This window comes from Ammodytes marinus (assembly GCF_949987685.1).
Source record: "Ammodytes marinus genome assembly, chromosome: 15".
Classification (NCBI taxonomy): Eukaryota; Metazoa; Chordata; class Actinopteri; order Uranoscopiformes; family Ammodytidae; genus Ammodytes; species Ammodytes marinus.
In genome coordinates, this window is record NC_137219.1 from 16,449,648 (window position 1) to 16,477,438 (window position 27,791).

The window sequence follows — 27,791 nt, forward strand, 5'->3', positions numbered from 1 at the left end:
ACGCACAAGAGAAGAGACGGCAGATGGAAGCAAATACTGAGTGCTGAAGTAGTGTACCGTAGCGACATTAAGCCAAATTTATGGACATATCCCCCCGAGCAACATGTCTTGAAAAAGCATGTGAGAAAAGAAATAAAAGCTGTGGTGCAAAAAAACCTGACATCTCACCAGGATCAGTGTCAGACGGCAGCCTCTTTTCATCAAACATCAACCTGCAGCACCGACTGATTTGTCATACATTTTCAGGAAGAAGCCATTAAGAGCTTTGTGAGGTACTTTTGAAGTGTCAGCTCGTCAGCTGTGCTGCAAAAGAAACACTTCCATAAGTTGGGAGGGAGTGCTACTGGGGGCTGAGAAAAAAAATAATGTTGGAGAGATAAAGTGCTCTACTATCTCTATTTGTTCCCTCACCTCCGTGGTATACCTACCTTCTAAAGTTGCCTAACCAGAGAAGCACCGCAGAGTCCCAAAAGAAACAGAATCTACAAAAAAGACATGCCATTTTAGCAGAGAATGCTCTCGAAAAAAGTATGTTGGGCACTGATGAGGTTACAGAGTATGTGTTGGCATGACTATTTATTATGAATCCCTAAAGCTGCTTGCTGGCAACGCAGGATGGTGTATTTCCTTATAACGCACATTGTTGGCTCTGCAGCAACTAGGCCCAATAAAGAGGGTGATATCTTCTTGTCTGTGCTGGTGTGGTGCGTTGCAGAGGTTGTTAAAGAGACATGAATCTTTTATGAGGTGGGAAACGCCACCGTTGTCAATATCAAATGAAAAGGCAGAGACTTCGGCCCCAGCCTAGAGATAGAACGTCTCTGGATTTTCTCGACAAAGCAATTTTTGTAGAGGCGGATCTATGTGCGAAGATCCTGCAAATTGCCCAATTACTCCACCCAACAGCGGAGGCATTAAGACGCCTCACTTTGCGGCATTATATTTTCAGAAGACTGTCAAGATGGGCTTAAAAACTCAGAATAAGACACTCAACGTTGCCCTTTAAAATGAGCATCAACAGCAGCAGACTGCAGCAGTAAACACTCTAAATGGCCTATTATGGGCACAGTAGGGAGACAGAACATTGGGCATAATTGCGGCAGATATGGGAGCTGCTTTTAACAGGAGGAGAATGATTGACAAGCAGAGCCAAAAGTAGTGAGAGTTTTATTGACTTTTATCCATGGCAAAATGTTCGACACACTGCCACTGTTTTTTAGGTAACGGGGGCACAGTTAAGGCAATGTTTTGGAAAATGTTTCAGAAGCGCAAAATATACTGTCATGTTCTCTAGAAAGAAACTAAAATATGTGTTACTTCTTCTTGGTGTGGGTCGAACTGCATCGGTCCCTTGTATTTCTTACATGGTACCAACTATCTGAGATCCATCACCATGGGTCATGCCTTACAACATGAAAACATGGAAAGCTGTACCTTGGAGGATATAATTGATGCAGCGTGCCCCATGCTGTTGTGTAGCGAATCATCATCAAATGATTGAGAAAACAAAGAGAAAACAGAGAAAACACTGGCAAGTCTACTGAATTTCCATTCTACGTATATGAAGAAGCCTTCAGAACATTTGTATTTTCAATTTGTATGTATTTTCCGCCATACCAGCCAGGTTCCTGTTTCAAAAGTAACTTTAAAAGGAACTGTCCGTCATTTGGGGAAATAAGATTATTTGCTATTGATAAGAAGATCCACACCACACCAAAGTAATGTATTTTAAATGTTTAGTTATAGACAGCAGGAGGTTAGCTTAGCCTTACGCAAAAAACGGATGCGAGTGGAAACCGTTTGCCTGGCTTTGTCTGAAGATTTCTTTTAAATCAACCTACCAGTGCCAATAACACTTTGATTATTAACACTTCATGTTGACAGTATGTAGCTGTTTACCACTTGCATCCAGTCTTTATGCTAACCTGAGCTCACTCCAACAACAATTAATTTACCTGGCTTTTAGAGATCAGATTAAAGGGTAAAAAGGTGGATCTTCACAGATTTGATATCAATGGAAAGGGTAGGTAATTTGATTTAAAGATGTGACCTCACTCAGATAAACCATGGGGTATTTGGAGACTAGAACAGCTAATGTAATGCTTGGTTTAATAAATGAACTTGCACACAACTGCTCTGAGACATAGAAATGTAGGGGGGAAAATATTACTTAAGAGGGAAAAGGTGAAAGCAATACACCTGTGAAACATCCCACAGAGGAACACAGATTTTCTACAACCAGTGACTAATGGATAGCCACAGATTCCAAAATACAGCCTTGTGTGTGTGAGCCAAAATGTACTGCCAAGAAGCGGAGGCAAAGAGAATCAGATGCAGAGTTGCATAGAAGGCCTTACTAGCTATGTAGGAGGCGGCAGTTAACAATGGGCTATGTTGCTAGTGGTGGCGAGTGTACTCTTAGCCTTATTCTGTTAAAGGTATTGGCTAGTTTTGAATTTAACAACATAGGAGGAGGTGAAAGGAAATGAACCTCAACAGTGCCAAAGCTTTGAAACAAACTGGGGTAGTGCTAATGTACTGCAGGATACACAGAGTTAACTGGCTAAAACAGAGTCTTCTAAGAAAAAAGGTTTAGTTTTGCTCAACATATGTTTGACATTACACAGCCTACTGATGGCATACCAATTTATTCACCATTGCCAACAAAATGAACAGGCCTGTTCGAAAGCAGCAGAAGATGTGCAACAATCTAATGTTTGCATGTTTTCTTTATGCAGTCAGTGCAGCTTGCGGGATTCATTGCCGTGCATTATTTTTGGTCCAAAGCAGCCAACCATGGATACTCAGAGATGGCAGAATTACAAAAGAAGTAACAGAAAATAAAACTAAAGGGCTATGACTCATCTACATCAGTGCTATTTGTAAAGTTTGTAAAGAAAAATAATTTTGTCTCTGAATTAAGCAAGCTGTGCCAGGGAAAGATTAGTCTGCCAGTAAATTTGACTATTTTGGCACAGGTGTGAATAAAAATGACCTGTTATGCACAAATACAATATATGTTATTCATTTGAATGTAATTAGAAACACACACTACAAATTTGAACAGGTAAGTTAGTCCAATCAGGTAGCCTTTCTCTATGCAGATGCTAACACGGATGCTTATTAATCTGTCATGAGTTTTTATGGAGGGGTATGTTACGGTTGCTGGGCGCCGAGCACAGACAGCTGAGTCAGCAAGTTAGCTCTCAGTGATTTATTAAGAAAAAATGGCTAACTGCCAGCTACTTGTAGACAGGCAGATACAGATACAAGTGGGCTGGCAGGTGGACATGTAATGGGAATGCAGGTAGGTAGACAAAGGCAGACAAGAAGGTGGAGAACAGGTGCTTTTGTTGGTATGGGGTTGGTAAAGAGGACTAGAGAGATACAGTGTGACAGTGTGGAAATGTATTGAGCTTGGATTTGTACGAGTTTTAGAAAAGTGTGTGTGTGGGAGGGGGGGGGGGGGGGGGTCAAAGCACTCATTAAAATCTTTCTCAAAGGGTATCCTCCAATGCTGGTTAGTGGTTATATCAAAACTTTAGGCCAATAGAAGTTTTTGCATATTCATAGATGTTGTGTAAGAGAAAACTTTCTACGTGATGAAGTGTTCCCATGAAAGTTGAGAGACTTAAGGAGTGTCCTCCAGATTTCAGTGTTTTTAAGTGTTAAACATTGTTTGTTGAGTGTTTGTTCATGATTCCCTTATTCAGACACTTTTTGTCGTGGGTGAACCAACTAAGAAATGTATTAAATTGGATACTTGGGATAATCAGTTAATCGCTGACATCCGTTTTCTAGTTAAAACACTTCATTTTCTCCTGCGTGAAGTTTTGTTTCATATGGAAACTTTGTACCTCTAGATATTGAGTTGTTAAGTAAAAGGGTCATTTAAAGAAAAGGCTTTGGGCTCTGGTAGGTTGTGTTAGGCATTTGTCATTTGTTTTTCATTCAAAACTGCTAATCTGTCAATTAACAGAAAAATTATAGACAGATGTATCAATATGTGAGTATTTTCGATCTGTTCATTGCTTTCATGGACTATGGTTGAAAGCATCAATGGCAGACGACCTGTTGGAGGTCAACTACTAACGAGGAATGATAGGGTCTTCTTTGGGAGAAAGCTTCCTAAACTGACTCGTTAAATATTCATGCTTTGAAACACCAGATCAATCAGGCCCGCTTTCTGCATGCCACTGACATTACTGAGGAAATTTCTTCATTTGGTGGCACGATCAATAGCTCATTACAGCAGCTTTACACTGGCTTGTCTGTGGGAAGGCCCGCTGGCTTAATTCCCTCTACATCACAGACCTATCTCAGCTGTCCATCTTCCATCACGCAACACGGAGAAATAGCCTCCTGCTGCACAACACATCCAAATGAAACCTTACACTAACTTACCTTTCTGCTGGTCGAGTGCAATATTGAGAATTGTGAACGAGTCCGATGTGATGCTAATGGGAGATATGAGGGAGATCGATACTGCAGTACATATTGTACATGGAAATATATGTACTGTATTATGTGCAGTGCAGGAAAAGAGAATTTATCTGAGCAATACCATGCTTTATACATGTGCTAGCTTTGCATTTTTAGTAGTTTGAATGCAGGCAGTATCTCTGTGAAAAGAATGTCAGAGAAAATATGTCTGAAATAAATAAACGATATAAAGATTAGGAAAGAAACGTCTCTGCACTTCAGATAAATAAAGTAACCGATTGGTAAAAACAATGCCAAAGACAACAGAAAAGGCATTTTTCTCCCAGCGTCAGTTCGCATGAAATGAAGGATTTTTCTTGGTTTTCTCTGCAATCACTTCTTCACAAAGCTATTTCAGAGGAAATCTCGGCGCTAAAATCTGCACCATTATGCTCAAAATGCCTTTCCCCTAGCTAATGAAACTTAGCCGTTACTTTTTTAATTCAACCATGAAATGACAGCAGACCTCATGATAATAACGTTAAAGCCCCCCCTCCTTAGTGTCAAGTAGAATGCGTTGATGTGCGGAAGTGAATTCCCATCAGTGGGAATAATTTCATGGTAATCTCCAATAATTATAAACAGGGCAAGTGACAGCAGGAGCCTAATACCAAGCATTTCACGCTGAATTGGAGCGCACAGACCATGGACAAACAGAAAACGACTTAGAAATAGGACGGGCCAAAAAGAAAATTCTTCAAGTGATGAAAGGTCAGCAGCAACTTGTAAAACTTATCTTTCAGGGCTTCAACTGAACCTCTGGCTGTCTGCGGGTCTCTGCATGTTAGACACAGTTGGCATTTTCATTTACATTAGCCATATTGATCAAGTATCACGCCGTACACCTCTTTACTTTATGGGTTTGTTCATATCTTTGCAACTCTGGAAGATCCAGCTAAATCTCCAACTAAAGACCAATGAAACACCCACAATGCACTATTACACAATTTTTTTTTCTAACAATCACATTTTCAGGATAGTATGGTGTCCAATGCAGGTGTATGGTATGTAAGACACTGGTGGTAAACCATAGCCTGGCTCCGCCCGCCCGCCTACTTCCGGACAAATTTAATTTTCCCTTCAGTAGTCAGTCTGGGTGTACAGCGCATTTCCCAGATTCTCCGGAGAATCTACAATCGTCCAATCAGCGAACAGAGCGAGTGGCTGAGAACGCTCCAGTTTCAGTTGAATGCTGCGTTCCTTTATACTCGGAAGAAGGAGATTTCCGACTTGGTAGTTCCGAGTTCCGACCTGTCTGTGTTCCAGTGCATCTGCTCGTATGGACGCCTAAAACCTTTCTCGTCCAAATAACTAAACGTTAGGCTCCAAAAAGTTACCGTTGCCAGGTACCGGTAGATTCATAGACTACAATATGTAGTGAAGTCGGAAATTTCCGAGTTCCCTGTCCAACTGAAACGCACCGCCAGAAGCCGGCTCATGACACACGTGATGACCAAACGTGATGCGATTGGTTGGCTAATCCAGAGTGGCACTGGGCAGATCTAATAGTTTTAAACTTCGACAGACACCCGCCTCCAAGTGAGTGAACGTTTGCCAATTACAGCACTTCCAGACCTTCTGTACAAATGAAATGAAGTACGATGGTCTGGTTGGACCAGGCTAGGTAAACCATACAATATGGGAGCATATCATTTGAACAAATTAAATATTCCAACTTAAAATACAAGACGAGAACACATAATTGAACACACAGCACAGCAGACACCAGCGTGTTAAGGAGATGAAAGAGAGAGAAAGGAAATTCAAAAGCATGAAAAAGTGAAAGGATGAAACGCAAACATATACGAGAATTGAGAAGAGAGAAAAAGTTCTAAAAGAAAAGAGAAAAAGCAACAAAGGAAAAGCCAATCAGGGCGTTCATCAAGACTTGAGTGGGTGAGGAAGAGGCAGCAAGCTCTGGCACCGACGTCACAGGCACATGGCTTAGCCCAAATCAATGCTTTAAGCTCTCATTGTTTGTCTCTGGTGGTGTGCTTCCTTTTTGTCCCTCTCTCCCCGACTTTGGCTCCTTTGCGTTGCTTCTGTTTTGCCGCATTAATAGCCGTCGCTTGGATGCAAAGTGAGACCGGTGCCTTTCACACTAACAACAAGCCAAGCGCCCGCCACAGCGCATTAGTCAAAGCCCTAGTCTGGCCTTTTCAAAAGTCGCGATACTCCCACTCCAACCGCTAATAGAATCGCCCGAATCTGAGGTTCCCCTAGCAGGGATCCTCACAGCAGAGAGGCTGTGTGCGCGCCTGCTTCTGTGTGGATGGCCACTCACGAGTCACAACGCATGCCGGAACAGGTTTTCACCAATAAGTGGATTTCCATCAGGATAGTTACGTGAAAAAATAAATTTAAACTGAAAAAGCAGAGGGTGACAAGAACAAAAAAAAGTCTGTTACGATCCCCTCCACTTCTTCTTCTGCTCTCTGTCTGCTCTGATGACACAACGCTCAGTGGGCAAGCGATTCATATGGAAAACTACTCTTCTTACATAATGAGAAGCATGAGCTATGTAAACCTTAGCTGATATTTTATTCACCACACACGGCGTATAGTGAGGCCAGTGATGCTTGAGCTGGTGCATGTGAGGATACATCTTAATATACAGAGAAAAAATGAAGATCTTGGGAGGAGGATATACAGACGTATTCAACTCTTTGCGCAGCCCCCTTTGCCCCCTATGACATTAAACGGCAGTTTGGTAGGAAGCTTCCCTGGCTTACAATCAGCACCGTTCCTCTTCCTGTAACATCAAATTACCCATGGCGGAGATATCCTCGCTCATGCCCTCTCTTCCTCTTCCTTTTTCCTCCCACTGAGTTGGGTTTATAGGCAGCAGCAGCAGCAGCAGCGGTCCAGCAGGGGTAATTTCTGCTACCACTCCAGGGAAATTACTTTGGGTTGTTAGAGAAAAAGAAGTTTGTGAACTGCTTTATCAAGCTCCTTGACTTCAACATTTGGTTGCCAGCAAGAAATATTGCCTCTATTGCAGCATCCTCACAGACCGTATTAACCACCTATAGTGCTACAGTTGTAGAAGCAAGTTCTGAGCCAATGTGTGTGTGTGTGTGTGTGTGCGTGTGTGTGTGTGTGTGTGTGTGTGCGTGCATACATGCCTTTGAATAGGCAATTGAGCATTTGTTTCTGCGGAACTGACTCAAGCCGTGTACCCTAGATAAATGTTTGTCTATGTATGTGTATGCAATGTAGGCTACATACTCGTGTGTGTATGTGATCTGTTCCCCTGCACTGAGGCGTTCGGCTGTGCCTTGCCTAGACCGATGAATAATTTCTGCACTGTGCTCTGCCGTGGCACGTCTGGCGCAGCCTGACTGCACCACACAGCCACGGATCCGCATTTGCATTCCACACACACACAAACACTTTTACACTCATGAACAGCGAGCTAGCTTACTGCCCCCCCCCCCCCCCCCATTCCAGTGAGCTGCTTCCTAGTGTGGAGGGATGCAACAAGCTGCTGAGCCCTTTTTAAAGCCACAGCGCTTCCCTATTAGTCAATGTCATCTCATTTCTTCTCCCATGGTTACATCTGGGGGAAGAAATTTTCAATCCAACAAATGAGACCAGAACAGCCAAGCGAAGCAAGCAACAAAAACAACAACAACAAAAAACACTGAATCCACAACTCTTACGGAGCTTGTCACTAAAACAATCCTCACTGTGGAGATTGGTGGCATTTAAATCTGAGCCCAAGAAAGAGGAGAAACTGTGTTGAAATGTCAGCTCTTCTTGAGAGTGGCAGGCATGCTGATGTGGTGACCTCTATGTGCTGTGGTTAAAAGGTTGGGGGGGCTGACAGGACCAATAGGGAGGAGGTATCAGCTTCTGAGCAAAATCCAGGGGCATTTTTTAAGATCACTTGGGATAGGTAAGCCCTTTAGTGCAGAAACACTGACTAAGTGATGAGTCCACTGTATGCTGTGTATGCCTCGCTGATACCTAAAGGTGGTGTAATGAAGCTGTGACATGTCCACACTGTTATTTGTTGGGTAAAATATGGTTGTTTAGTAGGAGATTGCAAAGATTGCTTTGTAAAAAAAACAAAGTGTTTTGAAACGTCTCAATCAAGTCTAAATGAATGGATATTAATGAAAATGTTCAATATAAAATGACTGGGTTATTACAGTTATTACATAGAAAAAGGAACATCCCCGCTCCATTTACCTCAAAGTACAGCATGTTGCGCTTCTGTGAGCAGCTTAATAAAGGTAAACCACAAGCAGTAGCGCCAGTGATATGTGCAACCGAACACCTCCTCCCACTGTCTCGGGGGGCTATCTGGAAGACAGCCAGCTCTCTGCCCCTTCATCTCTCCTAGACGACTGTGTATTTTCACACATGATGTGCCCTCTCAATGCATTTGACCACGGACGAGCAGATTGTGTCATCATCTATCTTTGTCAACAGCTGAAAGTGTACCCCCCCACTCCCCCTTCCCTCTGTGCAACCACTGCCAGACATTCTCACACACTCCGTTCCAGAGCTAAGAAAGATGCACCTTTAATCAGTGGCCAATATCTTCAATGTAGTGTAGCACCGGAGCCAAGAAGAGCATGTAGTTTACACCACGTTTTAATCTTGAATTATAGCCTCTTTTTTTACGAGCATACAATATACAGTCTGTCTACTGTGGCTTTATCCAACAAGCGAGATTTGTAATCTAGCTGGGCTGAAAATAAAGTAGTGTAATTATTCCAGAGAAAATGGCCTTTGTACATTTGCCTTAACATTTGCTGCTGCACAGGAATCCTGGGGTGACTGTCTGCACAGGCAGCCTTTTCTGCCAGGCTAGCACGTTTGCATAAATTATACAGCATGCACACTAGTGGTTCACAACTCCATTTTTTCCACTGAGATATTGTTTTCAGTGATACTGTGAGAACAAGCTTTTTAGTTGTGTTAGTTACTGAGTTAAATCACTGTCAACCTCCTTCAGATTGTAAATTGACAAGACAATAATTACTACGAGGGTGCAGCGAGGTGCATAATGTAAGTTTGACATGTCACGGGAAATTGTGCTGTCAACTTCTTGAGACGGAGACTGCAGGAAAGACAATAGAGCTGTCAGTGTGAGCGATGCGCAAAACAATAGGGCACTCTCACCAGCCCATAAAGACCTGCAAGAATGCAGAGGGTTATCAAAGGCTGTGTGGGGTTGAAATCACATCTGCGAAGCAAACCGAGCGATGGGAAATCCACAGTCCCAATCCCACACACAATGGTAGGTTACCATCAAGGGGAGGATTTGAGAGAGAGAACTACACATATTTCTACAGGCACCAGATTATATGTAGCGCGTCAAGTGCAAGCGGCAGGGGAAAAAATTGTACTTACAGTCCTGAGGAACTGGATCTCATCCTCTCCTTCTCCACCCTCAGCCATGGCTGCAAAGGAGCCTGTTCGGACTCGGGAAGCCTCCGCTGGCTCCTCTCCCCTATCGATATTATTAGCATATATTAGCTAATCCGCGGCCATACAGCGGGGGTTCGACTAGTACCGCAGCATGTGTCACTCAAACCCAGGCTGTGCTCAAGCCCCGCTCGCCGCCCGGAGGAGGAGCGTGTCAGCATCGGCGGGCTGGAGCGACTGACTGGGGGAACGGACCGTGTGTGTGTGTGTAGGTGTGTGTATGTGTATGTGTGTGCCGGCGGAGGAGCCACGTCGTGTAGCCGAGGTACGACGGCGGTGGCGGGGTCTTTATCTTCGACGTCACCGTCAGCTCTTATTAATACAACCGTGTGGAAGCGCGAATATTTAAACGTGCGGTTATAAAACGCGGTACAGTTAGCACTATGACTATGTAACGGGTGTGTCATTAGTTTTCCTTTTTCCCGCGCTGGCCCCCTAGCTAAAGGGTTCACAAAAAACGAGCTAACACGTTAAAGGAAACCGGCGGTGTGCAGTCAAATGAATCCATGGTACGTAGCTGCTGTTCGGTACTAGGCTATAGATTCAGCACCACGGTCAGCGCCACACTGCACTTACAACACCATGGACCTATAAAGAAAGACTTACACACAGGCTGCTACTACTCTGTTGTATGGGAAGACCTGACCAGCATCCACTGTAAAGTTAAACCAAAGTGTTATTTCACAGGCTGTTGTTGGTTTGTTTAATGTTTTAATACTGGCCAAAGCTAAGCATTACACTATGTTTAGCAATACATAAAAGACCGTGCAGCCTACCACTGAAAGAAGTGGGAAAAACAGACAGTCTTTTTTTCCCACAATACCATCGCAAATCTACATTTTCATAATACTTCTTTTTAACTTATAAACCTAATCGTAATGCATCTCCATACAACAGTCACATAATACAGGGAAATCTAAATAAAAAGGATATAGCCTAGCCGAGTAATCAGCCCAGCCTGCAAAACTGATATTCTAATTCACACACGTGTTAAACAATTTAAAACATTATGACTGGATTATTAGAATATTGAATTATTTACAATAAATAAGATTAAACTCATTAAAAAAAGACTGCATTGTTATTTCATTTCATTTATTTATCTTCCTTGGCGCTAGTGGTAGTAGTGATCATTCTCGTCATTGGTTGCCCACAGTCGAATGAATCACAGTCAAATCAGCATGGTCGTAAAGAATCTTTCTCATATTTACAATAAATGTATATTATAACTATCTATGATTATAACACGCTCTTCCCTACCGTGCTGCGATGCCGCCCTCTAGTGTTAAAGCTGTGACTTAACACTTTCCCTCATGACAGCAAATTCTCTTCCGAAATGTAGCCTCCTTGTGTCGCTTGATCTTCCTTTCAGACTCCATACTACTTCTTTTCAATTAAATTATTTCTTACTACCTGTCTGTTTACAAATTACCTTTCCTTTCTGTATTTCTTAACTGGCCAAGACAAGCAGGCTAATGAAAACACTTAGCCAATGTAACCTCTTAATATTCCCATATAGATATTTAATTCTTAGTTTAGTTTATTTGTGCAAATAAACAAGATAAAAAAAATGGCAAGAAGATGCGCATAGACATACATAAATGCACGGGTGGGACAAAAGAAACCCAGAAGGGCTTATGAAGGATGTCCACCTGACATTAAAATACAATAAAGAAATGAAGTAAAAATAAAAAAAAAATAAAAGACAAACAAAAATAAAAGACAAACAAAAATTAAATTAAAGAGATAAAACTACAAAGTCACGTTACAAAAATGAAAATACATCTAAGTACATGTAAAAAAGCAATGTAAAGATGTAACTAACAAGCAAAAAGACAATATAACATACATTCAGTTTAACACATTATCGTAAGCTTTTAAAATTAGGTACATTTTAAGATGTTTTTTGAAAGTAACTAAAGATGAGTGTTTACGTAGAGTAACAGGACAACTGTTCCAAATGACTGGACCTCTATCCCTAATTGAAAACTGTCCAAGATTTGTTCTGTAAAACTGACGGTGAAGGAGATCTACAGATCTGGTCTGATGACTATGGATCTGTGACCTGGTTATAAAAAAACTGTTAAAAGAAGAAGGAAGTAAATTATTGAGAAACTGGAAAACAAAAGTGCCGATCTGAAGAGTATTCACATCATATGCTTAACAACTTCAGACTTAGAAATAACGGAGCAATTCTTCAGCCAGTGGTGGAGGACTTTATTATTAAGCAACTGAGTAATAGCCTAATTTACTATATCTCCAATATGTAATATAGCCTATGCTATGTTGTGATATATGACTTGAACTTTAGGGTAAGTTTATTATTCCAACTCCCTGATATAACCCTTTCCACCAAATAGTTTGTCTCTGTTTTATCTATAAATATTTCATTCATGTAGCCTATAGCCTACCTGTGTATGCCTATATCTGACTATGCTGTGTGTGTGTGTGTGTGTGTGTGTGTGTGTGTGTGTGTGTGTGTGTGTGTGTGTGTGTGTGTGTGTGTGTGTGTGTGTGTTATTGTAGGCTACATGCTTTCTTTTTTCTCCAACACATTTTATTTCTTTCATCAAAGTTAGTATGACTGCTACAGAATGTAAATAATGCCATTTCCAATAAAGCATTCACAAAAAAAAACTCTTCCTGAAATGTATATATAATTGGACTGTAAACATAACGTGTATGCCGGAGATAAATGTAGGCTATAAGAAAACACGTAGCCTACAGATCTACTGGAACAATGACAGTGTAGCAGAAGCCGATACTGGCCCACATTACCTGCATAGAAAAATAGTCTTCTGTGAATATTTGAGTAGTCTTCTAAGCAGATTTAGAGATGACAAAAAAAGTAACCAACTGTGTATTAATTTAGCAGATTAAAATGTCACTTTAAAGTGTTTTAACAAGTCAAAATATTACGTCTTACCCAGGCTTTAAACACATCCTCATTCACCGCCACCAAGCTTCGATAACTTTAAGAATCAGCAGGATGGTGACAGATAACTTTACACACTTCACTCTTCTTTTCACTCAAACGACTTCACAACAACACTTCCTCGTTCCCCACTCACATGTCACTCATTTGACCAATCAGAAGCCAAGGTGACTTAATCTCAGGTAAATGTGAGGGTAACCACCAGAGAGGTAGATTCAACCAATTATTGTAGGCCAAACTGTTTTAAAGATGCTGATGAGAATATAAATAGCTGTGTAAACTTTGTAGGCCTACATATATTTTTACTGACCTAACTCAGATAAATTAATTAATTAAACTTATAAACCTTATAGTTTATCACGTCTTGTTGATTGACAGGCCATTTATTTTAATAAAACAGTGTCTTGGAGGTTCTCCAACAATTCTGACGAATATGCACGCGTTAGCCGCTAGGTGTCTCTGTTTCGTAAGAAATGGCGACACCTCGGGCCTTCACTGAGCAGGTACTTTCGCACTCGCTTATCTCCCCGCGTGTACAACAAAGCGCTCACGTAAACCTGGGCAACACTGGAAATCGATATGACAAGTTAATGAAGTTCATTTCAGCCCCCCGTTCGCCCCAAAAAAAACCTTCACACACGGCCTACTTGCGAGCTGCAGCTGCACTGACTCAAACTGCGGGACGTGGGCAAATGCTAAAGAACCAATGAAAGAACACCGAGCTGGCGCTGAGCTTTCCTATTGGTCACGAGTCCCGTCAGTCACAGTGGAAGAGCCTAGTGAAGCAGCGGTGAGCACTGGCTGGCTGCAGTGTAGAGATGTGAAGGAATACTTGCCATGCCAATAAATTGGGTAAGAAACTATTTATCTTTTACTTACTGCTGCAGGTGCAATTCACTTCGGAAGCACTCGTAGCTTCCATCTGAATATGCGACATTAAAAGAAGCTGGCGCGATGCTAATGTATGCATTACAATACAAATTCATTAAACATTGAGATGATTTTTTATTTTTTTTAGTTTTAGTGAACAGCAGTTGCTTCTAGGATAGGATAGAATGGTTGTGCTGCCATCTTACCGCGGACAGTTGCGGTCGAGCTTGTTGCAAGGTGACAGTAACCCGTGGGATTATGTTATGATGTAAACAGTTCAGAGATGTTGCGGAATGCTGAGGGAGTCCATCGTGATCGGAACACATGTTAAATATTCATGGCTGTTTTGCTTGTAAACATCCGTCAAACGGCAGCCACGGCACCGGGCACTGCGTGTGTCGTCACCTTGTGTGACTCGAGTTTTTTCATGCTGCAGCTTGTGAAATGTTCATGAAATGCGGCTTAGAATTGTTTCATCTACTTATACAACATTGCCGGAGAGGAGGATGAACAAATATAAGGTAGGGTTGGAAAGGTAAGTGTATATCACTAGGTTGTCGTTGCAGCGTTGGGTTATGTAGTAGCTATTTAATTAACAAATGGGTTTGGCAGTAAAATATGGAGGGTCCATTGTTGGAGGGTCCATTGTATGCTTCAAAACACTCTCGGTAATAGCATCCAAAGTGTCTGCAGTGCAAAAAATGTCTATTCTATGAGATATAAAGATAATCATTTAGTCTAAAGCTTGAAACTCTAACATGAACAGTAACAGGAGTTCATGAAAAGTGTCTAGTAGGACTTGTTATTGGACAGATTTATAGCTGTGTACTACTTTCTCTCCGACAGTATCTAAAAAGGCAAGGCGATGAAACGAAGAGATCCTCCTCATGCAGTCCGAGCCCAGTCACTCAGTCCTGGGACTGACCACTTAATCACAGTGCTTGAGTGATTAACATGCCACTCATCATGGAGGGCACACATACCGTGTTGCTCCTCTATGCACCCATCCATGAGCTAAGCAACATCAGCCTGTACTTCCCCAAGAGGCGGGCCCCAAGCTTCAAGTACAAGAGCCGTGCCCCTCATTCCGAAAGGGCCGGTAATGACCATGACTGGGGAAAGGAGGATCTTGCGGTGTCCGAACAAAGAGGCCAGTCTTCCGACTCCTCGGGCAAACTCCGCTTCTCTCGGCAGCCAACAAAGGAAGCAGTCGCAGAGCTCTGCTTGCTAGCGGCTGAGCACCACCAGTTGCTGGCCGACCTCTTATCGCTGTGCAAGGTTTGTGCCAACAAAGTCAGGATGGGTAACCAGGATGGGAAACTCCAGGATTACATGGAGGGTCAGGAAGTTCACCTTGGAGGTCAGGTTCTCACCAACAGCAAGTATCCCAATGCTGTGCCTCCAGAGCAGAAGCGAGCCACGACTAAGAGCAAGAAGCTGAAGAAGTTTGGAGGCAAGAAGCTTGACAGTGCTGAGGATTTCCTGCACGGTAAAATGAAGAAGAAAGTAAAAAGTGGAACTTTGACTATTGAGCCTTCCGTTCACAACAGTGTGTCAACATGTTCATCCTCTGTAGTGGATAAGATCCCAGGTGCACCAGCCTCGGTCCCTGTCTCTGACAGCCCTGTCACTGGCTCTTATGTCAGTGCAGTCAGTAACCCCATCCTGCCCATGGAGGAACCCTTCCAGATCTCTCGCGATGTCTGGGACTTCATGGAAGACAACCGGGCATTTGAACCTGATAATGATTTCTGCACTGACTTCTTGGAGTATGAAGGGGAGCTGGGATATTATGACTCATCGTTTTGCAGCCTAATGGAGGGTCTAACCCGACGGGAAAGTGGCAGCAACCTTCGACCAGTTAAGAGGTTTGATTCCTTGGGTGACAAATCATCTCAGAGTAACACAGGGGTCAGAGTGGTGGCCAAAGTGCAGGAGGTGGAAGGGGCAGTGCAACACGTCAGCCGCAAAAGCCCAGACATGGCTGGGCCGTCTGCGCTACATCCAGGGACAAGCATGTGCAAGCAGGAGTATGGCAAGTGGAGAGGACCACACAAGGACCACCTGCCCGGAGTCAACACAGAAACAAGGGGTAACAGACTTTCTGAGGGGCTGCGGTTGCCCCTGTCCCATACTACCGAGCCATGGCCCCGATCCAAATCTAACATGAAGAGCCCCTCTTCACCATCTCTCGCTGGGGTCTTCAACTCTTCTTTCCCGGCCTCTAACAGCCTCCATAGCATGTCCCCGGTCCTGTCCCCTCTGTCCTCCAAGCAGACTAGCCCGCAGCTCAACCATCGCATTGTGATGCTCTCAGATAAGGATGCGGACCACGAAGCAGGCAGCTCCAGTAACACGGATGAGCCCAGAATCTACACTGAGGTCATCGACAAGAACGGCAACAGGCGGACCGTCTCCCGTCTGGATGTGAACCTCAGCAGGCGCCCTAGCAACTCCAAGTTGTTCTCGTCCAGCAACTCCACAACAACAGGTGAGGTTTCATTCATATGTCACACTGCTCCTACTCTGAACATGGCACTTCATGCTTCAACTGATAAACAATGTTGACACCAGCTCTTTTGTCGTTCTTAGTAGCATGAAACGTTTGTCAGAATGTGCCCTTCATATGGCATCACGGTTGCTGGATTTCAAAGAACACATCAAGAAAAAGATTTCCCTTCAGAGAAATTCAAGTGTGCGTGTGAATGCTTGTTTGCGCGTGTGTGTGTGTGTGTGTGTGTGTGCGTGCGTGCGTGCGTGTGTTAGACCTACTGCCTGATGTTGTTGAAGTGCTCTGGCAATTTACTCTGCAGCATTGGACCTGACAGACATTTTCCCACAAAGGGAGTTTTACTCATCTGTTATCTGATAAAGCCAAGTAGACAAATTAATAAGGTTTTTCTTCCCTACAATGTCTCTTCTTAGCCCTGTATTAAGTGTTTGACTTCTGTTTTCATTTCGGCTCTCAGACGTGTGACCACAAATTAAAAACTATCCAACAGAGACGGACAAGGGGCAAGCAGGGCCCTGAGAATACTTTGGCTGATGATCCATGTTAACTCTCTGAGTGCCACTGGGAAGGCAGAGATTAGTGGGAGTGTCCCAGATCAAAGGCTCAAAGTTGACACGGAGTTCGACCTGAGTAGGGTTTCTCTTTCTCGTGAGCGCAGTGTTAACTGAAGCATTGCCAATTTGGACTTTTGAGGGATCTGCTGTCCCTCCCCTAAACCCACATCCTCTCCAGTTCACAGGAAACTGACAAAGGATCAGGAACCCAGCGGGCCACAAGGGTTGCAGAAAAAAGGATTACGATTTCCTTATTTGCAGAACTCTCAATATAATCTGTGCCGCTGTATCTTATTCTTACAGTGACAGAACCATTTCTTTCTTCTTTCCATCAATGATCATTGGCCTTGACTTGTAGCTTCTGATGCCTTTCTTATCTATTTGTGTTCAGCATCACTGCTCATGCTGTGGCCTTTCTTTGCTCTTTAATCAGTAGAAAAGGTTTCTGCACTGGTCAAAAATTTACCTTTTCTGGAATCTTTCCAAGCTGCACAATTGCAAGTTGAGGATTTTGCTGTTGGACTGATACTTCGAAGGAGGCCTCGGCATTACTGCTTTTGAGATCTCTGTTACATAATTAATCATCTCCTTTAGTCAGTGCAACCCAGTCTTTGCTTTAATCTGCAGCAGCAAACATATGTCCTACCATTGATTATGCAATTTACTAATAGACAGCGGATCATTCTTACATCATAGACCAGCAGTTGCTCCAACAGTGCAGCAGCCAGCTCAGCAACAGCCGCAGGGAGAAGGAGCACTGCACTGTGTGGTGGAAAAAAATAGCCCGGCTTTACTCGTGTGGAGATGATTTGGATCAATTCCCCCTGAAATTACACAATTGTCCCTGTGTCCTCAACTAGGAATGCCAAAACTCCACACGCACAAGCATGCCATCATTAACATTTACACACACTTAACAGACACACATCATCCCCATTGTCTTTTTCTTTATTAAATACAATCCTAATCCATTTTTTTTCTAAGCATGGGCCCATGCAAAGATCCTTAATCTGTGTCAGATGATGATGTGTGATATTCTAACGCATAATCTGCCTGAATGAAACTCTTGACAGAGCAAGATACACTCACATTGTTGCCTACGCCATGTTCACCAGATGGTTCATGCTGCACCAGCCTTAACAGTGAATGCTTAAACCTTTAGCCAATGTGTCTGCATTTGAGCTGTTCCCGAGATTGCCCCTGTGTCGCTTGTGAATTGAAAACACTTAAAATGTTAACCTGGTTAAATGAACATCACAGGGTCCAGCCAAGAAGGCTAAGTGGGTCAGTGTCAATTCATGGTTTGCAAATGTCAGACTAATTATGATCCTGGCTCTATAATCTGTGCTCTCTTGTTCTAGCTCAGTGCTTATCAATGACTGTGATTATGCAGATGGTAATTGTCATTCTACAATAACGGATGCTTGTTTGACTTGTGTGCTGCTAAAAGGCAACCTTACTCAGGATGCATATGTGGTTTCATGTGTGTGTACATTGGGTTTACTTCCATTAGTTTCTCTTTATGTCACGATGGGTGTTTTTTGACGAGGAAACACAAGAAACTCTAAATCCTCAATACTGGATAATAAAGAAAGCAACAAACACCCTGACATACTTTATTACTACCTTTTTAAATTGGAATCAGAAACTTCTTAGCTATTATGCCTATTTACAAATCGAGCAGATAACTAGCTACATTAGCATTCTTTTGGAGTGGTGTCTCAGGTGACATGGTGAATATAAGATTGGTATGTCCTTGATTGCTCTGTTTTGGTCTTCACCAGCTCCTATTGAAAATAGCTGGCTCTTAAGCTGCTACATACTCCACATTGTCAACCAGCAAGCCACTTACCCTGTTGGTCGTGTACAGTGGGTTTTGTAAGTAAACGAGAGTAGTGAACTGAACCAAAACAATGAGTTTGAAGACACTATGAAGCTCTGTAGAACTCAGTGCAACAACAGTATCGGTGATGGCTTTTAGTGAGTTTTTTTGCATTACAAATAGCCGGATGATCCATTGTCGTTATAAAAAAAAAAAAAAATGAATAAAACAAATTTTAGGGCAATCATCAGCCATAAATGTCTCTCTCTACCCCTTTTCCCTTAGTACCCTGCTTATTTTATTGTCTGACATATGGCATGCAATACCATAATTGGATTAACCAATATGTTCCAGCAAGGTCATATGAAACTGATCTGTGTAGAACCAGGGTGTATCACCCTGCTCTCCGTTCTAGCTGTCATTTAGCAAAAAATGTCCTACCATGCAACATATTGTTCCACCCGGTGAGGACAAGGGCCGGCGCTATTCGGATAATGAATTGGATTCTGTCAAAACAGGCCACGAGAGCTTCTCTCTGTCTGTCTCACACCGTTCCTCTGAGCTGCATGCTACTTACAGGGAAACTTGGCACAAAGGTCCCTCTCATAGAACGTTTAACTTGTTTTCTTTAATAAATGACTGCTACACCAGCACCGGGGAATAAGTTATGTTCCGTCTCGTGCTTTTTAGTATGAGAAGCTTCAGGAGGCTTCTACAGAATGTCCCACTATTTTAAACATACATTCAGCGAGAAGCCAAAATAACCGGATTTCTTGTCTCGCAAGTAAACCTCAAATAAAAGCACTCTTCCATCTTCCTCAGTGCTGTATATACCCGGAAGCTTCCAGGATTGCATTTCAAATGAGTAATGATGACTCCGTGAGCATCCTGTCATGCAACATTACTGCTCTGGCCCTAAAGCACCACAGCACTCGTCCTCTCTTAGTTTCCACTTGTAGCTTACCCCTACATAGACTCAAGGACCTCACAGCCAAACTAGTCAGTCAATCAGGCAGGCCTGACAACCATGCACAGCCAACAAAGTCCGCATGGAAAAGCGGCTGTGACAGGCGCATAAGAAACTGGTTGATTTATAAATCCTGAATTTTTCATGATTTATACAAACGTCTATGATCCTCCTTTCCCGGCTGAAAGTGATGGAGAGAGGTGGAGGCTGCCAGCTGCACTCGACATGCCACATGGCCCAGTTTTTATTACTTTGAAGGATGAGGTTATAGATTTTTAGTGGATAAAATAGGGCACATCGGTCAACGCTGTTTGAGTTTATGTGATAAGAATCATGAGAAACTGGCACGGGGGGGGGGGGATGTTTGTGAGTGTTAGTGTTCATTTGTGAAAGCACTGCATTTATAGATATGTACTGCACATCCATATATGTCTGCCTTGTCTGGCCTGCAGCAGTAAAACCAACAACATGATAAGGTTAACTAATTGCTGCTCATAAACTAACAGTCAGTGTCTTTAATAACTTGTGTTAGTACAGCCTCCACAGAGCTTGCTCTCACCACTGGATGAGTGATGACCGGCCGACAAGAGTGACAGGTGGATTAATCCATCACCACGATTACACCCGCCCTTCAGGATCAGATACTCGTTGGCCTCTGAGCCTCTTTGTGTAAAAAGAAAAATGCTAACGGTCGCACAGCAATGTTGACAGCTGCTCACTAACACTGTCAAATTAGTGCTATGTCATCCAACACCTGCAGGTTTGCTCCCAAGTGAAATGCCTGTATTCACTGTAGATATGTGAAAGTCTCTATTAACGTACACCGACCTGGCTTAGAGTCAGTGTATTACCGACAGACTCAGACAGTGTTTGATGGACTGCTGTTATCCAGAGTTGGGATGATCCAGTAAGCATTGCAATTACAGAACAAACTGTGACAGACAACCCTCCCCCCCCCCCCCCCTTAGTTACGGACACTGTGATTTTGTCTCTGTTTTCAGAGCAGAACAGAGGGAGATTAAATTGCAATAAGCGCACAGTTTGGCCCATGGTGTGTATGAGTGTGCGTGTGCATCTGAAAGTGGAGCTTCTCCGTTACATAATGCATCTTCTCCGTATCTGTTAACTGTCATGTCATTGCGTTGTTGTAACGTTACTTCACTGTGTCCTGTTTCTAGCTTACAGCGATGACATCAGAGCTTGACTAGGGGGTGCTTCGACTCAAGCAGACACACCATGCATTTTCCTCTTCCTGTCCAGGTGGTGGCAGCGTAGGCCCCCTTGTGCATATTTCATGAAGTGACAGGTTGACTGTTAATCTGGGTAACCAAAAGCAACCCATGCACACGCAAGCCCTTATGATTGTATTAACGCTAATTAGTAATGTTTCGAGAGTCATGAAAGAGCATAGTAAACTTCCATCAATAGGTGTGCATCGTTTTCCTATGTCATATCAGTTCAGTAATTATGGACTGAGCTGTTTCTGGGCAGTAGTTTTCTTTCCTTGGCCCGGCCTGGTCTTAACTCTGCGTTTGGAAGTGGCCCAGAACTCCAGTCAGCAGTTCTCACTGCGGGACCATGCAGCACAGCATTGTGATAATGAAAAGTTATGTATCTAATCCTGCTTTTTCCCCCTGCTGTCCAAGTCCCAGGGAACTGGAAGGACTGCATGCATCACTGCTGTATCATAATGATGGATTGTGATAGAATACTGAATTTCAATGCTTCCATTTTTTTGTGTGAAGCTTCCAAGTTGTGTGTGTGTGTTGGGGAGGGGGTGCTTTATTTGGTTGAGACTAATAAGACTCTGGATTGCTCTTGAGTCCTTTAGAAGTGACTGCTAGGAGGCAACACTGTAATACTGTATGCCTTTTTTAAGGATACTCATTACAAAGGAAGGTTATGGGATAGCAGCGTATTGAACAGGAAGTCACATGATGAACTCAGCTTCCAGTTCACAATTCTGCCTAAACAAGTCAAGGTGTTGTCTTACAGCTGGAGGAAATTGAGGTCACCATGCTTTAAGATCTATACCCCCCTCCCATCACTAGCACTATATCATATTTTCTTTCTCCACCTGATACTCTTCCTCCTTATTCTTTCACCTCTCTGATCCTGAACCATATCTCATAACTTGTACGTTTTCCGCTTTTCCTTCCTCAACTTCGATTCCTTACACAGCTAAATGCATGCATCAAGGCAAGACGTATCATGTTTTTGTCAAAAGTGTGAAATTGTGTTTCTGGTCTGCCTCCTGCGTTGACACTTGAAGTTGATACCATGTGATGTGTTCAGTGCATAGAACAGAGGAAGGTTCTGCAGCTTGCTTTCAACAGTGTCACTGAGCAGTAAATATTAATGGCCAGGTGCTCCGATAGTGCACAGAACGAAGCCTCAACCTCCCCAGCATGCTGCAACAAAAACGGCACATAGGTACTTTTAGCCTTTTAGTCTTACATTGTCTGCTAAGCAGTCTTCATCACCCTTTGTGTGACTGCCTGGTCAGGAGAGGGCAGTGTTTCCTAATCTAAATGAAGGCAGTCCTGTATGTCCATTCCTTTAGGGCTTTTAAGTGACTAAACACACAGGTGCACCCATGCACACAAACACACCTATCTTCTACTGACTTTATTGTAGTAGGCCTACAGTATTTGTTCTAAGCAATACCATGTCAGCCCTATGTCGTCTTAAATGCAAATCAATATAAGTATTTGTTTTCTTAGGTCAGTTCTCTGCAGTCTTCTTTTCTTTCCTTATTGGATCAGTGTGGCTTTCTGCTGGTGTTGACCAAGAGAACAAGGCCGACTAAGTGCAGATAAAAATAGCTGTGTGCCCTCAGGCCTGCAGCAAAGCAGGGGTCTCTTTTCTTTGATGCTAAAAGATTCTGATGACTGCTTTCTACCTTGCTCTACTTTTATTACCTTTGCGTCTTCTGTGCGATCTGCTTTTTTGGCCTCATTGTACTTCATGGTCACGCCTGTTGTGCTTTTGTGTTTTTCCACGCCATAATTCCTTGCATAACATACAATCCTATTAATAACCCTGTGGTTGTGGGTTTGTCTGTGTTTGTCTCTGTAGAGGATTCTCTCCTCTTGCGTCAGGATGACATCTGGATGCTGGATGGCGATGAGGAGCCCCTTTCCCGCGTTCCACGCCCTGATCACCTCGACTTCCTACGCATCACACCGCCCGAGGATGACATCATCGGTGACACGCCCTACTGTCCAAAGCTTGAGTGCATGGTGAGGGCCACTTCAAACATAAGAAGCACATGGTATAAACCCAGAGCAGTGTACCATAGCGCTCCCCTTGTGGGATTTGCCTCCACTCTGGCATTCAACCACCTGATCAGGAATTCTTAGAAATGGATTAACAGGTCATGGAATTTAATCTGTAGGCTGGGGTCTTGAGCCAAAACTGACCAAGATCATTCCACTCAAATGTTCTTATGTTTAGAGCAAAGGCAGGAAAATCTCTGCCTATCCTGTGGCAGTTTTGAAACAATTGTAACCACATTTTCAGTAGCGTCGGCTACTTTGACTAACTTGCGTGATTTCTCTTTATTATTAAGCATGAAGTGCAACAAAATATATTCAGTTTGCCATGTCTCTGATGTAATCCTACTGTAGACTGCAACAAATAATGCATTGTTTGTTCCCGGGTGTTTATAGGCTTTTATTATGCTAAGAAGTTTCCCAGGTAACCAATATGCACTTTCCAAATCATTTGATAGAATGGTGTGAAAAAAATATCCATCTCTAAACCCGTCTGGATTCCATCACGCAGTCTGACAAAGGCCTTCATTCCTGTGGCAGATGAGGCTGATTACCTGGGTGTGGTCTTAGGCGGGTAGTGTGTCAGTGTCAGTAATGCATTGTTTTTTATAGCACACAATAACTGCCCTGGCCTTGCGCATGATCACTTATCAGACCTGTAAATAGGCAGTGGGTGTCACCGGTTTTCATTTCAATGGAAAACATGTCTCTTTTGTATATGATATATTCTCAGTGTGTTGTAAGAGCTGACTGCACAAAGGGAGGGCGGCGGTGATGATGACAAAGTTCAATGCTGTGGGCTGAGTTTAAAAAAAAAAGATATGTACTGTTGACTCAATCAACAACTTGTAAATAATGATTCTACTTCTATTTTGAGCTTGTTTGTGTCAGATCTTTGTTCACAACACCGTCCTGTCTATCATTGCCTCCTTCTAATAGAACCCAGTGGGGGGAATTACTTTGTGTATGAAACATCACTATACTACTCTTACATAACTTCCTCGGCCACAAAAGCCCCTTTTTCTATTTGTGGCTGAAAAAACAATCATAAATCCTAGAAAAATACTACTTGTAGGAAGATCTCTGTGGAAAAACCATACATTTCAAGTCATTGGCCCTGTATTGGGTAAAAAAAATAATAAAAAAAAAATATTTAGTGCAGTCATAAAACTGGATATAAGACATTGAAATCTCTCTTTCAAATAGTCTTGTAGAAGTGTGTCCTTTGATTGGTACAGCTTTAGAAAATGTTCAATCCGGCAGTCTGAAGGAATGTGTGACCTTTTGGTTGCTAACAGCAACCACAGTTTAAAGAACGCTGCGTTTTCCTAATTTATAAACAAATATATCAAAGGTTAGAGCAGGTTAAATTGAGGATAAGCCAAAAACAAAGATAGTGATCTGTATATAGAGACTATAAAGTATAGAGTAAGTGAATCAAAATTTTATTTTATGAATTCAGTTGTGTTCTGTGCTGCTGATCACACAGGTTAGCGTCTTAGCATGTTAGCTAAAGCTGGCTGCAGCCAGGCTGACTAATCACCTAAGTCTTAAGCTCATGTTTTGCAGTAGCTCACCACAATGCTGGGTTAATGGACCTGTGCAGCCCTCCAACTGACTGCATACCCACACCCTCTCTGTGTTTCCTCTGTTACCTCTGAAGCTATTTTACGGAAGTTAGCAGAGGTAATAAGACACCTGTGTTGCCAGGCTTTGCCGGTCCCCTCCCAACAAGGGAGGAACCTGAAAGGGAGGCGTCCCCAGACTGGGTAGACCAGTGAGACACTTTTTTTTTCTTTTCAACCTGAGGGGTTTGTTTCTCACACATCGACACACAGGGTTTTCCTGTGAACTGAGAGACGAGTTACTGAAGACGGACGCAAACTTGAGGAAAAGTTTAGTCATGGACTCCAGAGTGTATACTAGCACATAGAGAAGGATAACCCACAACTTTATGGATATAATTGCTCAACTTGTTGGACCAGTTGGTAATGCTTTTGTGGATTGCAGGTGAACTCTGCTCTCCCAGGGAGATTACAGCTGACATGCTTCCAGCAACTGAACAACTTGACTTCACTCACAGCGTCATGGGAATCTTGCCTGCACAAAGGAGTCCGAAGTTTACTTCTGACAACCAATTGAACAGTCAGTAGTAGCATTTAAGTAATTCCATGAAAGCATACTATGTGCAACCTGGGCGCTAAACTGGAATACAGGATAGTGTTGTTCTAATTGGCGCCCTCCCGGAGAAGGTAAGGGGAGCCGTGGAGATTTGTCCATACAGAGGCCTTTTGTTCCCAGCTAGCGTTAGAGTTGGAAAAGCAACAGTTTGGCAGTTGGGAGAAAAGCCTTTTTTGTGACATTTTGGACACTTTGCTAGAGCTGCTACCTCTTTTGGTTTTCCTGTCTTTGCTCTTGTGACACTAGAACAAAAAATGGATGGTGCAAGTAATAACTCTGAAGGCCCGGGGAAGCAGCCCAATAGTTCCTTCTTTAATTACTTCAGCAGTTACTTTAGCAGCGATCAAGCTGGCTCTTCTGACTTGGAGTCGCCAGTGTTGACATCTTTCAAGGAGCTGTCAGATGAGGAAAATTCTCTTCCTGGAGGTGGTGAAACTACTAACACCCTTCAAGAGACTGGACATGGGAATCAGGGTAGTATGACTGCTACCCGTAATACATTGTATAGGGATGATTCATCGGAAAGCTTCAAAGAATCCATCGATCATGTTGAAACATCTGCTGGAGCTTCGGTTGAACTGGATCTGGTCCGGGTCACAAGGGTCGACACGTACAGTGACACGGAAAATGATGAAGAGGAGAAGCCCTTCAGCGGCAAAAGTCTGTTGGCGAATCTTTCCAGGACCAGGGAGTTTAACCCTCCTGAGGAAGACAATAACACAGCGGACCATGCTGATGGGGATGATGTCAGTGGGGAACAGCCCGAGTTCCAAGTGCCTGTGTTTAGAACACACAGACTTAAAGAGAGATCCCGCATAGAAGATATTCTATTTTCAGACAAGTTTGCCAGAAAAAAAGCCTCTAGGACAGTTCTGGTCTCTTCAGTTTCAAAACATGGAGATTGCCACAGTCCCACGGAAAGCACCTCCGTGTCTGTAGATACCAAAATATCTGGAGCTACAGAGAATAGGGGCAACATGGTTGGAACAGATGAGAGCGACCGCTATGATGGCGTAGATTGTTCTCTGCCTGTTCCTTCCATCATCTCGGGACCTGTGGCTTTGGAGGACACAGGTGGCAATGCTGCACCAGCCTCCGTGTTAAAACAGACGGAGGACGCAGATGGTACACAAAATCAGGGGACACATGAGGTGACTGAGGAGCCTCTCTCCAGCCAGGCTTCCTCCTCTGTTCCCTCGAGCCCTATGTCCCCGGCATCCTTCTCTGTTCCCTCCAGCCCCATGCCAAAGACATCCTTCTCTGGTCCCTCCAGCCCCAAACCCCAGGATTCTTCCTCTGTTCCCTCCCGCCCTATATCCGAGGCTTCCTCCTCCGCTCCTTCCAGCCCTATGTCCCAGACATTTTGCTCTTTTCCGTCAAGCCCTACGTCCCAAGATGCTTCTTTTGTCCCCTTCAGCCCTACACCCCATGATGCCCCCTCTGTTCCATCCGGCCCTAAGCACCAGGATACTTCTTCTGTTCCATCCAGCCCTAAGCACCAGGATACTTCTTCTGTTCCATCCAGCCCTAAGCACCAGGATGCCCCCTCTGTCCCCTTCAGCCCTACACCCCAGGATTCTTCATCTCTTCCTCTCAGCCCTATGTCCCTGACGTTCGCCTCTGGTCCGTCCAGCCCTAAGCTCCAGGAGTATTCCCTTGATTCCTCCAGTCCTGTGACGGATACTTTTTCATCTGTTCCCTCCAGCCCTAAACCCCAGGATTATTCCTCTGTTCCTTCCAGCCCTAAGCCCAAGACGTCCTTCTCTGTTCCCTCCAGCCCTATGCCCCAGGCGTCCTATTCAGCTCCCTCAAGACCAATGCCCAAGATGTCCTTCTCTGTTCCCTCCAGCCCTATGCCTCAGGCATACTCCTCTGGTCCCTGCAACCCTAAAGCTCCCGAAGTTCCAGTCCAACCATCGTCCAGTCAAAAGGAGCAGTCAGACTCTGTGTCGCTGCCATCTGCACCAGAACATTCCCCAGGGGACATCTTGCCCAGAACCAGTCCGGCCTCACAGCGCACCAATGCTCCAGAGAAACCGGAAACCAGCACGCCTCCTCCATTTTCTTCCCCCTCCCATTCCTCTACCTCTTCCAACTCAACCCCATCCAGGGGCACTGCGCTCTCTACGCCCCCTTCCTTCCAAATGCCAGCTCTCTTCAGTGGGTTGCGGGTGCTAAAGAAAGGAGCGGTGGGTGAAGACAGGGGGACAGTGTCAGAGATCAAACAGAGTGAAAAGGACGCTGACCTGGCCCTGCTCAGTCTAAAGAAGACAGTGAACAAAGCAAAGCTCTTCCCTGAGCAGAAGATGGCCTCTCCAGCAAAAAAGCATGCAGAGCCCAAACCCGTTGGGGACACTAAAGTTACTGAAATGGGAAAGCTCAGTCAGCTCCTTGGCCTGGACAACCCCGATGAGAACAACAAGTCAGGTGACGGGCAAGGTGCTGACCCCGAACACAGCAAAAAGGAATCCTCGCCAAATGGGGAAGAGGCTGTTGGAGAGAAAATTCATGACCCAGAAACCCCCACATGCACACCAGAAAAGAAGAAAACCTCAGATATGGCCTATGAAACTTTCAGGAACCTTTTTGGCCCCAAAAGTGTCAAAAAGGAAAAAACTGAAAATGTGGATCTTGAGGCAGTTAAAAAGAAAATCAAGAATGACAAAGAAAGTCTGAGGTCTATTTTTGAGAGAACCTCCAAAACCCCTACCAAAGAACCAAAAACTCCCATAGAGGTTAATACATAAACTCACA

At 43.7% G+C, this 27,791-nt stretch overlaps 3 protein-coding genes across 3 annotated transcripts in view; 2 read left to right on the forward strand and 1 right to left on the reverse strand.

The window, feature by feature from the left end:
• The window catches only part of LOC307261971 (ryanodine receptor 3), a gene marked incomplete at its 5' end in the record, with an annotated part of 110,426 nt that extends 100,532 nt beyond the window's left edge, over positions 1-9,894 (reverse strand). Inside the window, one exon of the mRNA XM_080042704.1 lies at positions 9,847-9,894. Within this exon, the coding sequence (XP_079898830.1) occupies positions 9,847-9,894 (48 nt within the window). The remainder of the gene's footprint in view (positions 1-9,846) is intronic.
• Positions 9,895-14,680: 4,786 nt separating this feature from the next.
• On the forward strand, positions 14,681-24,637 carry LOC307261972 (uncharacterized protein; the record flags this gene model as incomplete). The annotated part of the gene is made up of 4 exons (XM_080042705.1): positions 14,681-16,217; positions 22,660-22,855; positions 23,368-23,430; positions 24,520-24,637. The coding sequence occupies 4 exons, from the start codon at positions 14,681-14,683 to the stop codon at positions 24,635-24,637; spliced, it is 1,914 nt and encodes a 637-aa protein (XP_079898831.1).
• A 60-nt stretch (positions 24,638-24,697) lies between these two features.
• LOC307261350 (formin-like) overlaps positions 24,698-27,791 on the forward strand; it is a 42,795-nt gene continuing 39,701 nt past the window's right edge. The window contains exon 1 of the mRNA XM_080041868.1: positions 24,698-27,772. Within this exon, the coding sequence (XP_079897994.1) occupies positions 25,292-27,772 (2,481 nt within the window). The 5' untranslated portion in view covers positions 24,698-25,291. The remainder of the gene's footprint in view (positions 27,773-27,791) is intronic.